Genomic DNA, 14,396 nt, shown 5'->3' with positions numbered 1-14,396 from the left:
GTGATCGTAAACTCAGAATAGTCTTACGCTATGAATATGAACAGAGTATCAATTCAAGTACATGACCCTATTGTCTTTAACATGTATTCGAACTTCGTATTGAACTAACTAATCTTGTAGTACCAGTACCAATTAATCATCAGCAGATTATGCTTAAGTAACATCCATATCGTCAGACTTAGCTGCTATCCGTTCTGCTTTTTTGTCTCTCTTGAAGGCAAGAATCTTCTCCTTCAACTCCACATCATCCACTACGTCTTCCATCTTCAAAGGCATTCTGTTGAAAGGATCAGTAGGATCACTCAACAAATGTGCCTTGATCGTAGACCTATCGATACTAATTTTGGAAGTGGGTAAAACTACAGGATCTTCCATCACTGTGTACATCAAAGGATCCAAGAACTCGTCGGGAACTTCTCCCAACTCCATTTCTTCATCCTCATCTTCCTGTCTTTGTATTTCTGCCCTTTTCGCAAAGTTGATAAGCGTCTTGATAATCTTTGGGTCGACATATGTCTTTGTAGTCAAGATCTGTTCTGCCTTTTCAAAATAAGCCAAATTGAAAGATCTACCATCTCGAGAGACAGCCACTACGAACTTATTTTGATTGGCCAAATTTGAATAGATCTCACACAAATCAGCCAAAGTCTTCTTGGGTTCAAACCCATAAGACTCTGGTGCTTCAACCTTCAAATTCGAACATTTTGGTCCAACCATAGCAGACAAGTTGTAGTCCAACATGCCTGCCAATCTGTCTACAATCTCAGGCAACACAAACCCTTGAGGAACTTCTTTGGTAAACAATTTGAACAATTGCATTGTCTTAGTGGTCAAGCCCATATAAGACTTGGCTGTTCTTTCTGCACTTGTCAACTTGTTAGAAAGTTCTTCATCGGTACCTAATTCTTCATTGGTTTGACCCTGTTGTCTATTCTTCAATTCAACTTGGCAATCATGGATTTTTTCCAACTCATTGAATGTCTCGTCTAAAAGAAACGTCGTATCGTTCAACATTCTGGCAATGAATCTGATGAAGAAATCCACATTGTGTTTAGAGTAGTCGGTCAACTGTCCACGATAGATAGGATTCTTCCACAACTGCTCAATGATGACAGAAATATAATAACGACTGTTAAACTTGTCGTAGAACTGAGTGTGAGCTCCAGTTTTTTCTACCATGACATAAAAATCCAACAACGAATATAAGATGTTGTCCATGACCAACTTGTTTTCAGAAAGGATTGGTGTGATGAAGCCACGGTCACCATCAATTACACCAATATATAATAATTCTACAAGATTAGCCTTCATGTGAGGATTACCTATCAACTCCGGACACCTCAAAAGAACGATTGCAAACTCCACAAACAAACGTAATTTGACATCGTTCAACACTAATGGACACCCACGGAAGTTCACAGAAAACTTACAATAGTTAATAATGCCTTCCAAGATATACTCAGGATAATACTTCCAAGGCTCTGGTGTTTTAGTCTTCAAGAAATCGTGATCGTCCAATTGAGAAACCTTGTCAATCTTGAAGATTGGAATCAGCAATCTTGACTTTGGATAAGTGTGTGAAGGATCAATTAATTTTGTAATAAAAGTACAGGCCCCAACAACGAAGTCGAACACTTCTAGTTGCAAAGGTCTGAAGCTGAAAAGAGCTGTAATCGCATGCATAGTAGCTTTCAGCTTATGAACACTCTTTTGTAATGCTGGTAGCTGCTGTCTCATGAACTGGAGCTGCATTGGATTGACTCCTGGAGGTGAGACAGGTGAGTTAATCATGGCTATTCTCTCGTTGAGTTGTTTAACTGTGTTCTTCAATCTATCGTAGTGAATATAGATACCACCCATTCCATAATGCAAATACGTCAACGTCAAATTAAAACACGTTGATATGAAGTTGGGAGAGATTAATTCGCTCTTTTCCTTATAGTACTCGTCGGCCTCAGCAATGCTCGAGTTAACTCTGGATTCTTCAGTAATGTTAAGCAATTTGCTCTTAGAAAAGTAATCGACATCGATCTTCTCTATCTTGGAAAAGGTAGGATAATCTAGAAATGGCAAACTCAACTTGATGAGAATAATAGAGATGTTGTACATGATGGCATCCGAAGGAAGTTTGGCGTAATCGGCATGACTTCCTCTTCTCAAATGACTTAAATTAATCAACTCAGAAAACCAAATTAACAACGCTTCACGAGTTTCAGCCGACCCACGGATCAACTTATCTACAATGTAAAAAAGACGCTCAATCAACACCTTGTACTCATTTTGCATCGATTCCATAAGCCCATTCAACTGAATAGGACTTGGGTCAGAAGCAAACAATGACATACTAACCTTTTCATCAAGTGGTGACAATCTCAATATAGAACCCAATATCGTCTTGTGCTCGAAATCTAAAGCATTTTCGCGAGAAGGAGGCTGGAAACCTTCAACCTGCGAGAATACTGCTGCTACTGGTTTGATATTGACCAAAGACTCAAACAACAAGAGAGTGTTCGCATAAGTTCTGTCGTGTAAATTACTTGAATACAACTGGACGCTCAAAGTAGGCAAGATGATGTTCAAGATATCTAAGAGGCAGTCCTGTTCGATGCTGGAGTGAATGATGTCTATCAAGAAAGGAGTTAAGTCATGACCTCTCCTGATAAATAGTTGAATGGAAGATGCAAGGTCGTTGTTAAGGAACATGTCTGGTATCTGAAAACTGATCAGTCCATACGAAACTGACAACCTAATGATTTCATTGATAATGGCAATTTTGGAGTTGTATAAAGGTGATTTAACGGGCAATATTCTCTTGGTACCATATGCTTTATGATAAACATTGTAGAGATATTCAATAGGGCTTTTGTTTGGAGAAGGAACTCCCAAGTCCGTCAAGACTTCCATAAAAATGGCTTCAAGATCGGATGGACCCAACAATTTCTGCGACAGAGCGAGGTCCGAAACCAAAGTGGCTAAATAGACCAAGCTTTTGTTGTTATGTTGTGGGTTGATGGTAACTTGAAAGATATTTTCGATTTCAAGCTTCATCCATTCAGCAAGCTGTTCTTCTTCAGTAAGCGTTACAATTTCTTTAGGAGCTTTAGGTGGAACCACTACAGGCTGTTTTGGGATTGCAACTGGCTTTGGAGCAGCTGCTGGTGCTGGGTTTGAAGTTTGTATTGATGCTGAATCTGCATGAGTAGATGCTTTGGGCAGATCGCCATTATTGACTGCCGAAGGCTGCGCTGACAATTTGGCCAAACGCTTGGCTCTGATCTGGAAGGAATTGTTAGTAAGAATTCTGTAGCGACGTTGAATCAAGAGAAATCATATCACTATATGACAAATCATTCATATACAAATTGCAAGATAATATGAAGCAGAACACATCTGCCAACCACCGTCTTGGATGATAGTTGTGAATTCACATTGACAATGTTTGAAACTGACATATCTGAAGTATTCATCTAGATCTATTCCGAAGTATTTTTATAATATTGCATTCACGGACTTTGGGAACACACGAATTCCTTCGATACTTTTAAATTTTATTTACCAATTTGGTTTCTGCCAGTTGATCTGATTGGCATTAATATGAATTGATATGATTCTGATGCTTTCAACCGCATTTTGCCACTACTAAATACATACCTCGTCCGCAGAAGACATTACCTTTCAAATATGCTGATTTCGGCACGAAAGGCTAGAGACGTCTCTTGACAATTGCTCTACTAACAAAGAGCAATATCTGAAACAAAATGAAAATATAAAACAAATAGAAACTTTCTCTATGCTGCTAGAGTTACTTTTCGCTGCTATATCTAATCATTTCAAATCAGTTTCGTGGAGAGTCGGGTTTTGTTCAGGTGGTTACATGCAGTACAGCCAACTAAACGTAGATATCCGTCTTTCTCTTTTGACAAGATAAAGTTGGTGTTATTTTTTCAACTAACCCAAAGACAGGCAAGACAGCTCGGAATTGAAGGCTAATTCATTGAACGAGAAAGCACTACTTGGCAAAGAGGTTTGGACTGATTTCGTCAAACCCTCCTTCTATTGGCCACTTTTTTGTTGAATTTTTCAGTCGTTTCCAGGCGTAACAATATCCAGACTTTCTCCGAAATCTCATTTCCATAGGAGACGGTGAAAAATTGTCAAATTATACCAGATATCACATCTATACTACCAATATCTGCATAAATTCGACCTGTAGCAACTTTTTGTGATTATCCTGCGATGACATCCAATTTCCAGCGAATACCGGCTCGTCCCAGCCGAGGTGATTCCACCAACAAGGATGTTCCACCTCCGTCAATAGTGACAGCAGTAGCCAAACAACAGGACCGGTTATACTTGCTCAGACTCGAGAAGGATTTGATTGCCTTTATCAATGCTCTCAACAATTCAGTTTCAAATGAACTGGAACCAGAGCCAGAGGCTGAACTAAAGGCGAGCTCCGTGCCAGAGACTGGAGCAGAATCAGCACCAAATCCACAAATTCGTAAGACTACTGCAACAGACCCAGAGTATACCATTAAAGCACATTTTCTTCGCAATTCGTATTATAGACTCTTAAGCCACCAACTCTGCCATTACTATAGATTGGGCCATTGGAATAACACTTCCAACGAGATAGTTGTGACTCGTCGTGATGGAGTCAACTATGTAGAATTCGGCGAGCTTCTAGCCAAAGACTCAGACAACCGGAGTTTCAGGAAAGTGTCTGAAATTTCGCAGAGACAGCTCCACCACGGTCAGGATCAGGAGGGCAGCAGTACTACAGCTGGAGTAGAAGGGGAAAGTTCGAATACTGAAGCCAGTGGACCTATCAAGCCCAAGGTACTTATCAAGAAGAATGATTCTGTCAAAAACGAAACCCCAACACCAATTGATGAAGCTTCTTCTTTGCAAACAACTCCTGTTCCCGTGGACTCCAATGTCAGTACACCTTCTGAAGTGTCTATTTCGGACTCTTCCAAGATGGAGTCAGAACGAGCATCAAAGGAAGCATTGTACAACAAGATAAGAGAGCAGATTTTCCAGGGAGGTCAGGACGATGAAGACGAAGACGAAGCCGATATTGAAGAAGATGAACGAGCCGAAACAGAGTACCACACGATCAACAATTATAATAATAATAACAATGTCAATGTCAACTTCAACAAATATAGCAATAATGATATCGACGAATATCAGCAGGACGTCTATGGCAATTACAACAATAGTGGTAGCGGAGGCTATGGAAACACATCCAGCGATGTGAATCCAGGCTTCATGCCCTACAATCCCATGGGAATGTCAATTCAGATGCCTATAAACTACAGTGCACAGCCTTTCAACGCAGCCAACGGCTTTTATCCTCCACCCAGCCATCCGGGACGGGTCGGTCCTATACCGCCTTCTCGTGGTTCTGTTCCCATAGGGTATCCACCCAACTTCTATGGGGCTCCTATGATGTCTCCACAGGGCTACTATGGGTACGGAGCCATGCCGTTGACTGCTCCTCCGTATGATAAAGATACTGAGAGGCGACTCTTGAACAACCCGTACATCATCATACCAGATGATAACATTTTGAAGAATAAATCCAAGAAGTACAAAAAGCCATACTACAAGAACAACCAATACTACGGGGATGGGTATAATGGCAACAACAATAATGGTAACATAGGAAGCAGTAGCAACGATGGCAGTCGTTAGAAGGCATAGATCTATATGATATATTACACACAACACTAGTAATAGTACATATTTATTACGTGAATGTAGTGACAAGTTTTGAGAGTAGAGGCAATCTTTGATAGACTGATGGAGAGAGTTTAGAGTAGATAATAGAGAAAGATTGGAGACTATTATACAAGGAAACGTATGGAGAGGATGAGGATACCGTAGATGTGGCTTCAGCGACGACTACAACTACATGGAATAGGATTATAAAGAGTTAGATCCCACAAATTCACAATCAGATCTAATCCAAGCGGTTTACTGTGTAGCTGCTGGTGATTACGATAATGTGACATCACGAAGCTATCTCTATGCCTCTCTAGCCCAACACTAACATCATAGCTCCGCCAATCACAGTTCCTCTATCAGACGCGTCCATGCCCTGGCCAGATCCAGATGAAATTGGTGTGCATTTTTCACCCTGCTATGGATCTGCTGTACAAAGTTGCCTCAAACCTTTGGCACAAAGCCATAGACAATATGTTAGAGAAGAGAGCTGAACGACATCCAGACGACATCCTCGGTATGAGACCGCAAGAGCACCGAGACGACGAGCTAGAACAATGCGTAGCTCTTTGATTGCCACCAAGCACTTTTCACCTTCTCATAATGTAAGATATTTACTCTGAATGTGCTCATCTTCCAAGAAACATTCTCCAAATTATTCTTCTATTTTTTCGCATGAAATAGTGCCAGATCTATCTCTCATACTAACTAGTTTCACCACAGCATATTCTCCTGCCGTAGCCTATCCTGCTCACAACGTCTGTAGTCTAGAATCGGCAAACGATACCTTTTTAGACGTGTCATTTCTTCCTCTGGTGTTTACTATTATCACATTTCTCCCCTCACAAGATCATCTTATTCTTCTGTCAGAGTCTTTACTTCACTGTACGCGGCTGGCCGATTTTTCACACGTCGAGCCAAAATAGAGATTCTCAATTCTCATATCATACTCATTAGTTTACCAATTAATTTCCCCTAATTGCTACTCGCTTTTTTATCGTCCTCTCCCACACTCAACCATTGCACCATGTCCCACCCTTCTGTTGACGACGACTTGATCCCTGAAACCGTCGAAGGCTACACCGTAGGCGAAAAGAAAACCATCGCTGAATACACCAAGTTGGATGCCGAAGACGAGTCCTTGGCCAAGTGGAAAGCCTCCTTGGGTTTGACTGCTGATTCCAACGCCTATCCTGTCAAGGCTGGCGATAATAGAACTGTCGTCGTTGTTCAGATAGGTTTGGAATTCCCAGACCAGCCAATACAGCCCATCACATTCAACTTGGAAGACGCACAAGGGAACACCATTCCGGGCAAGGAAATCAAGTTCCAGATCAAGGAGAGAGCCGTCTACCAGTTGGTGATCAAGTTCCGTGTCCAGCACGAGATCGTCACCGGTTTGAAGTACTTGCATTCTGTCAAAAAATCGGGCATTAGAGTGGACAAACTCGAAGAGCCCTTGGGTTCCTACGCTCCTAACACGAAGGATAAACCTTACTATGAAAGAAAGTTCACCGAGGTTGAAGCTCCATCGGGCTTCTTGGCCAGAGGAAGCTATTCCGCCATCACCAAATTCATCGACGACGACAAGAACGTCCATTTGACGTTCCCATGGAGTTTCACCATCAGCAAGTAGACTAGTAGAATGATAGTATATTGCTATAAAAGAAACTATTTATGAATAAACTTAATCAAATAGACTGTTTGTAGTGCTTGCAATGCTGTCAGAGTCGGAATCAATTGCTCCATCCGAGTTCTCTCTCCTCTCACGAATAGGGTCGAAAAGTGGCTCGTCGATGACAACCCAGTATGGAAGCCAGCTAAAGTAGAATTGTTCTGTGAATCTGTTTAAATATGGTCTGGATCTGTTCCCAGTGCCATTCTCTTGGCCGGGCCTCACATCCCTTCCCATGACCCTCCACCACCTCCTCCTCCTTTCTAAGGGCTCTACTTCGTCAACAATAATTTGTGTAGATTCAGTAATTAGTGTAATTGTTCCACGATTAGCCAGACTCTCTTCGCCTCTCTGGATCCAAGTCTGGTTTTCGAGTGATCTAGATAGAAGATGGAATTCTCTGCTGCTGTCGCTTTCACTTATGCTGCAGTTAGTAGTTCTACCTGTGATCATTCTGGTATCTTGATGTCGTGGAGGAAGCAGAACTTATGTAATGTGGATTTCTAAAGTACAGCATTGTTCGAAAGAGAGTTCTTATTTATAGTACTTTGCAACTTTGTTATGCCGTTTCCATCATTACAGCTATGCTCTATGTTGGAAATCTTCCATTCCTTATCCTATGGAATCCGTGTAGTTTCTCGTTTGAATTAGTGTGCTGCTTATATGACTTCCCATTAGGGAAAATTTAAAAAAAATAGTTTCGCAGCAATAGATTGCAAATTTCTGTACCCCACGCATATCAATAAAAATAGTAAAAAACTTAACCATTGTCTATATGCTACTTATCGTGGCGCTCTGTTTGAAGATTTGGAATGCAAACTACCCGGTCGCTGTCGACTAGGTATATAAGCAGGAGCTTTGTTATTCTTAGCACCACTAGCAATTGCTGGTCTGGGTGCTACTTGAGAAACATACTTTGGTGCCTTATTAGAGTTCAAGCTGAAACCTGAATTTGTTAAAGTCGAATCTACATTTGAAGTCAAATTATTCAAGCCAGAAATAGCATTGGTTCCATTGGCTTGTCGTATAATTGGCGGTCTCCGTTTCGAAGAACTGCTGAGTCCAACGGCTCTTCTCTTTTTACCCAACTCCTGTGCCGCGCTAGAAAAGCCCATCCCACCATACACTAGACTATTGGGCGCTGACTTGAAACTTTGTTCGTTTATGGCAAATGTTTCTCCTTTGATAAATGGAGTTAGCCTTTCCTTGTAAAGTCGAAAGAAGTTGTCAAACGGAAACATATCCTTTGATGGAGGTGTCTTGCGAATGTGCGAATACAATTGTGTTAATGTATCCCAGCTCTTGAAAGCATCCTGGAAATCGGAAACGTAGGTAGTTCCCTTCATCTTGTCTATGAATCTCGAGACAGTATCTACTATATTCCACATTCCTGATCCAAAAGAAGTATATGACGACATGTACAACAACGTCTTAGCTCTGGTAAGCGCAACATAGAAACATCTTCTTTCTTCGTCTATTGCTTCTGGACCACCATTGGCTATGGCAAATCGAGCAGGCAAGAGACCCTCCGATAATCCAGGAACAAACACAATTGGCCATTCAAGACCCTTAGACCCATGAATAGTAGATAGTGCTACTCTACCATGGAAGCTCTCTTTCTTTTCGTTTTCTTTCTTGTCGTCATCTGTTTCGTACAATCCAACAGAGTGTATGAACCTAGCTAGGTAGTTTCTATCGTCTTGTGTTTGCTCACTTTCTGAACCTCCATGATATAAAGGTAATTCTTCGTCTCTAGGAACGAACTCGCAAAATTGCTTTTCGACTTCTTTAATGTTGAGTTCCTGATTCTCATCTTTAGAGAACTCTTGCTTTAGTCCTGAATGGACATAGATGAGCTCGAAAAGTTCTGCAAGCTTCGATGATCTTTTTTCAGAATCTAGTGTTCCATTAGTGATCTCAGCATCAAGATTCAGCAACATTTCTCTTGCTTTATGAATGAATTGTAGATAAGAAGAAAGTGTTTGTTTCATCTTTGTAGATAGCTTTAGTTCGTTGTTCTCTCCCTGTACCATCGCAGTCAATGCCAGGTATACCAGGTCGCGTCCTGCTAAAGTTTCTAATTCAAGAGCTCTCTCAACAGCTTGGATAGTCTTATCTCCAAACCCCCTTTTCGGAAAATTAAGAGTTCTAAGATATGCAATTCTGTCATTGTCATGAGCCACTACCCTTAAGTAGTCTAGTATAGCAACCACCTCTTTTCTCTCCCAGAAGGCTCGGCCACGAATCATGAAGTAGGGTATACGTCTACGAACTAGTTCGTTTTCTATAGCTCTTGTCTGATACGCTGCTCTTATAAGAACAGCTATATCGCTGTACATAAATGGTGTATTTGGAAGAGCCATGATATGCTCGATCTGATAGCAGACCCATTTTGCCTCTTCTTCGGCAGAGGTCAAGTTATAGTAAACGGGCTTAAATGATCTTTTCGTTTGTGACTTTAATGATTTCACCACTCGCTTCTGTTGCTGTCTCATGATCTTCTCGGAGATGTCCAAGATGTCTGAGGTAGATCTATAGTTTTCTGTCAAGCTGATTATACGACAAGGCTCTTGGTATCGTTTCAAATAGTGCTTTTCCATCTTTTCAAAGTTGATGGCTTGAGCGTCTCTGAATGCATATATACTTTGATCTGGATCTCCTACGATAGTTACGTTGTCCCGTTTGCTGGGATCCGTAGGGTGTCCGCGTGCAAATTCGTACATCAACTGCAATTGAATTTCGTTCGTATCCTGAAACTCATCTACAAGGACATGCTGAACGAAGTTCAATACGGGAAAACTTGTCACAAGTAGATAGCAATACAATAAGCAATCATCAAAGTCTAGCAAATTATTCTCCTGGAGCTTGTGCTGGTACTTTCTGTAAAAGAGAGAAAGAGCCTTGTTATGGCTGGCCAGTCTTTCGTAGGTGTCATGTTTCACTCCTGACGACTTAAGCTTGGAGATCTGGCGTTTAATCTTCTTTGTGTCGTATCCAGAAGACTTTTTGCTCTCGGAACCAGAGTTGGGCCTGAATATGACCGTTTCTTCGTCTGGTAGTGAATCGAGCGTATCCAACTCCAAATCCAGAAGTCCAGCCAACATTTCCTTCAAGATATGGTCAGCATCTCTGTCATCGGCAATATTGTATCTTTCGATTCCGAGTTTCTTTCCGTACATCATAAGAACGCGGTAGCAGATGCTGTGGAACGTTCCAACCAAGATCTTGGACACGTCTATAGTAGTATCCCCTAGCAACAGCTCCAACCTCTCAGTCAACTCATTGGCAGCCTTCTTGGTAAACGTAGTAACCACTATTTGATGCGGCGGTATCTCCTCTTTAAGCAAGAGAAACGCGACTCTCGAAGTAAGTACCTTCGTCTTGCCAGTGCCCGGTCCAGCTATAATTTGCAACCTGCCATTAGCTGGAGCTGTCACAGCAAGACGTTGGTTTTCGTTCAATTCCGCAACTATACGGTCTAGAACTTTTTCAGAAAGATCGATACTCATGCTCTATACATAGCTAGAGAGCCAGTCGATGTCTACAGCTGTTATGTTTCGTAGTGGGGGAGTTCTCGAGTTGTTTTTTTGACTTGATCTGTACTGGAAAATCTCAATAGTGCATATTGAGCTCTCGAAGATAAATACTGAAAGTGCATACGCTAAGTTTTAAATGAGACTTTACTATATACTTAAGGTGAACTCGTCGGACACCTCCAAAACCCTTACAATGTCAAATGAGAAGACATTGACTGAAGTCGACACAAGTTAGGCATATTGGAAATGCATTTTTGAATTCCAGCTGCCGCTATTAATAATCATTTTGCTACATTATTTTGCTTTTCTAATAATTTGACGTATTTTCTGAAAAATAAGTTTGCTTCGAAGTTGAAATCTCCGTAATTCGTCTTCACAAGTTTCAAACATTTTCATTTCTTACAAGAATTCTACATTATTTCCACTTCCAATATTTCTTAATTCTTGTAGGTTGCCAGAGCATAGTCCAATTTGCAACCATTTCATCATTTACAACTGTGGAAGGAGAAGTAAACAGATAGTCGCATTTTCTCCCATATGCTGGATCTCCCCAGACAAAAGCGCCATTTTCCACATATTTATCCATTTCAATTTATCTTTTTTTTCTATTCCTTTTAGGATTTCTCTGGCAGAGTCCTACAGTTCAGTCACAACTACCTGGTTAACTTCAGCATATCACCGCACTTCACAGATGCCACCCAATGGGGATCCTGCAACTCTGGGAAGTGCTCAAGCCAGCGTTTTCTGATCGGATCACCATTGATAAGTTTGCTGCAAATTTCGTTTCGCAACATGGACGACCTCCACGACTTGCAATTGATGCTTCGTTATTCATTGTTCTGTCGACATTGAACGAAGCGACAGTGGAACGAATCGGCACCGGTTACGGAGATCGGACTATCCGCAACTTCATGGCCAAAATCCTCTACTTAGTGGCTTTGAATATCTCATTCGTTGTAGTTTTTGATGGAAAATTCAAACCAGACAAACGCCGGAATGGCACTCTGGATTTGACTCGACAGCCAGATTACGACGAAGAGTTGTCTTTTTTCTTGCAACAGCCTTCACAATACTATGCAGAAGGATGGCCACAAGTAGAAGCCATTAAACGTATTCTCCACGATCTCAAGATTGATTACCTCCAATCGCCCGGAGAAGGAGAAGCTCAATGTGCGTTTCTCCAGAAGTTTGGAATCGTAGATCACGTCCTCTCCAACGATCTGGATGTGTTTGTATTTGGTGCTACCAGCATCCTCAAGAACTACAGTCGTTTCCAGGAAGATTTGGCTGGCTCTCCGGGAAAGGGCAATGCTCCTTCGCCAACATCAAAGTACTGGGTAACTCCCATATCAATGTCGCGTGTACAAAACACGACAGGGTTAACCCTTCCTCGGTTGATCTTGCTAGCTTCACTTCGAGGAAATGACTATTCAACAGGTGGAACTGGAATGGGAATTAAGAACGCTTGTAGTCTAGCCCTATGTGGAGCTAGCTATGCTCCTCCCACAGATAAGAACCCAGAAACAGATCGGTTTGCCAAGCTTCCCGACTTTTCGGAGCAATTAATCACCTGCTTTGTCAAACCGAAATCTTCTAGCATTGTAGAACAATGGAAGCTGATTCTAGACAAGGAAACTCGTAGGCAGAAACTAGAGCAATTCTACTACGATTTGAACTATACTATAGCGGGCAGATCCAAAGACATCTTTGGTCGTAGGCTTAATATGGACAAGGAGTTGGTTATCGATGAGTACTATACACTAGTGTTCCTATTCCCCTTTGTCAATCCAGAACTATATAAGTTCTTACCTCAATCGCTTAGTTTCGGCGAACTAAAGGCGATTGAAAATGATGTGGCTATTCCGCACACTGCTTACGAATTACAACCTCAGCAGCAGATGGAAGTCGTCAAGAGACTCAACAGCACCGTTGAAAATGAAACTGTTTTTGGAACTCTGCATTTGTTGATAATCAAAAACGAAGGTACGACTTCAATTTCTCAGCTGTTTGAGAGAACAACGTCAATTTCACTATTCAGTCCAATTCTTGATATTCCTCGAAATTATAATTGGAATGCTAAATACATTATACTCAAATTGATTTCCTACTCAAAAGTTGACGATACTTACGTATCTGAACTTGTGAATATTTCCAAGCCTAAGACTGATGACGGAATAGATCTCCTAATGTTGAGATTTGACTTTCATCGATTGGGGAAAGTCTTTCCTGACATGATTGAAGTGAGAAGATTGGAATTGCCTGCCGAATCAACGGATGATTTTGCAGACATTGAAGATGTACCATCCCCTAGCAAATCAAAATCGAGTAGCTACATTTGGATTCCTAGAATATTGGTTGAAGCTATCAATAAGCAATTGATTTCTGATTTTGAGCGTTTGGAAGCAAAGAAGAAGGCCTCGCCAAAGAAGAAAGCAAAGTATTCACCACAGAAGTCCACGTTAGACTCCTTTGGCTTGTTCACACAAAAATCAAAAGGGCCCTCAGATAATGCAGATGTGGAAATGTTTGTGACTGAACCAAATACGGCAGTTGCAGCTGGAAAAACTATGTCCGTCAAGAGACTGCCAGTTAAGAGGAGAAAGTCATCTAAAAAGGAGCTAGAAACTGGTCAGAAGTCGCTTGACATTTTCTTCCACAAAAAACCTGTAAATGATAATCCATTCTTGGAATCTACTGAGGTTCCTGACTTGAAATTAAGTGCCAGTAAAGAGGACGTGAAACAGGAGAGACAGACTCTTACCAATATACCGGTACTCAAACCTATAGCTTCTAAACTTAAAATTCCGTCTTCTTCCAGACCTTCCACTCATGAATCAGGGAGTCCAGTCAAACGAAAATCTTCCTCGGGCAACCACAACGAAAGTCCTACCAAACGTGTCAACCTTGATGATGAGACTTCACCATTCAAGATTCATTCCCTAAATTCTGATACATCGATTCCTTCACTGCTGCAACATGAAGTATCGCCTCTCAAGCGTCGTAATAGAGGAAGATTAAACGAAGTAGTTGTAATCGAGAGTGATGACGATTATTTGGAAACGAGTTCACTTATGGAAATATCGCCCGATCAAGCAGATTCGCGACTGACAAGCAGGAAGTCAAAGGATATTCTCGATGATATATTTGCTGGGAAGTCAGATAAAGCGAAACTGTTTCTCGACAACTACTTAAATAACGAGGATGTTTTAACAAATCTCCGAACGCAGACTCAGGAATTAATAGGAGTAGCTACATTTACACCTACAGATGATAAGAAATCTGACACTATTGCCAAAGAAAAGGAGAAAGATTATTTACAATTATTACTAGAAGCAAACCAGTTTTCAAGTGGCAACGAAGATAGCGATAACGACAGCTCTAACTAGCTCCATTTAAATACATAAAATTCATAAGCAGGAATAATGGTTGCAACATATATATTTTTGGCTCAGGAG

General features: G+C 41.2%; 5 protein-coding genes across 5 annotated transcripts; 3 read left to right on the top strand and 2 right to left on the bottom strand. All coding sequences in view use genetic code 12, as the record gives it.

Annotated features, from left to right (window-relative positions):
• Positions 1-153: 153 nt before the first annotated feature.
• PICST_64503 (predicted protein) lies at positions 154-3,669 on the bottom strand (the record flags this gene model as incomplete). The annotated part of the gene is made up of 2 exons (XM_001386378.1): positions 154-3,276; positions 3,652-3,669. The coding sequence occupies 2 exons, from the start codon at positions 3,667-3,669 to the stop codon at positions 154-156; spliced, it is 3,141 nt and encodes a 1,046-aa protein (XP_001386415.2).
• Positions 3,670-4,037: 368 nt separating this feature from the next.
• Positions 4,038-5,732, top strand: PICST_68421 (predicted protein). Its single transcript, XM_001386581.1, has one exon. It carries the CDS (start codon positions 4,237-4,239, stop codon positions 5,698-5,700), a length of 1,464 nt encoding a protein of 487 aa, XP_001386618.2. The 5' UTR covers positions 4,038-4,236; the 3' UTR covers positions 5,701-5,732.
• A 1,025-nt stretch (positions 5,733-6,757) lies between these two features.
• On the top strand, positions 6,758-7,366 carry PICST_64726 (predicted protein; the record flags this gene model as incomplete). The annotated part of the gene is made up of 1 exon (XM_001386580.1): positions 6,758-7,366. The coding sequence occupies one exon, from the start codon at positions 6,758-6,760 to the stop codon at positions 7,364-7,366; it is 609 nt and encodes a 202-aa protein (XP_001386617.1).
• Positions 7,367-8,187: 821 nt separating this feature from the next.
• Positions 8,188-10,914, bottom strand: HPR5 (protein required for proper timing of committment to meiotic recombination and the transition from Meiosis I to Meiosis II; the record flags this gene model as incomplete). The annotated part of the gene is made up of 1 exon (XM_001386377.1): positions 8,188-10,914. The coding sequence occupies one exon, from the start codon at positions 10,912-10,914 to the stop codon at positions 8,188-8,190; it is 2,727 nt and encodes a 908-aa protein (XP_001386414.2).
• Positions 10,915-11,642: 728 nt separating this feature from the next.
• Positions 11,643-14,327, top strand: PICST_33639 (predicted protein; the record flags this gene model as incomplete). The annotated part of the gene is made up of 1 exon (XM_001386579.1): positions 11,643-14,327. One exon carries the CDS (start codon positions 11,643-11,645, stop codon positions 14,325-14,327), a length of 2,685 nt encoding a protein of 894 aa, XP_001386616.2.
• Positions 14,328-14,396: the final 69 nt, after the last annotated feature.

Source organism: Scheffersomyces stipitis, chromosome 8, assembly GCF_000209165.1.
Source record: "Scheffersomyces stipitis CBS 6054 chromosome 8, complete sequence".
NCBI classification, from domain to species: Eukaryota; Fungi; Ascomycota; class Pichiomycetes; order Serinales; family Debaryomycetaceae; genus Scheffersomyces; species Scheffersomyces stipitis.
Note: the sequence above shows the minus strand (reverse complement) of the source record. Positions and strands in the feature narration are given on the sequence as shown.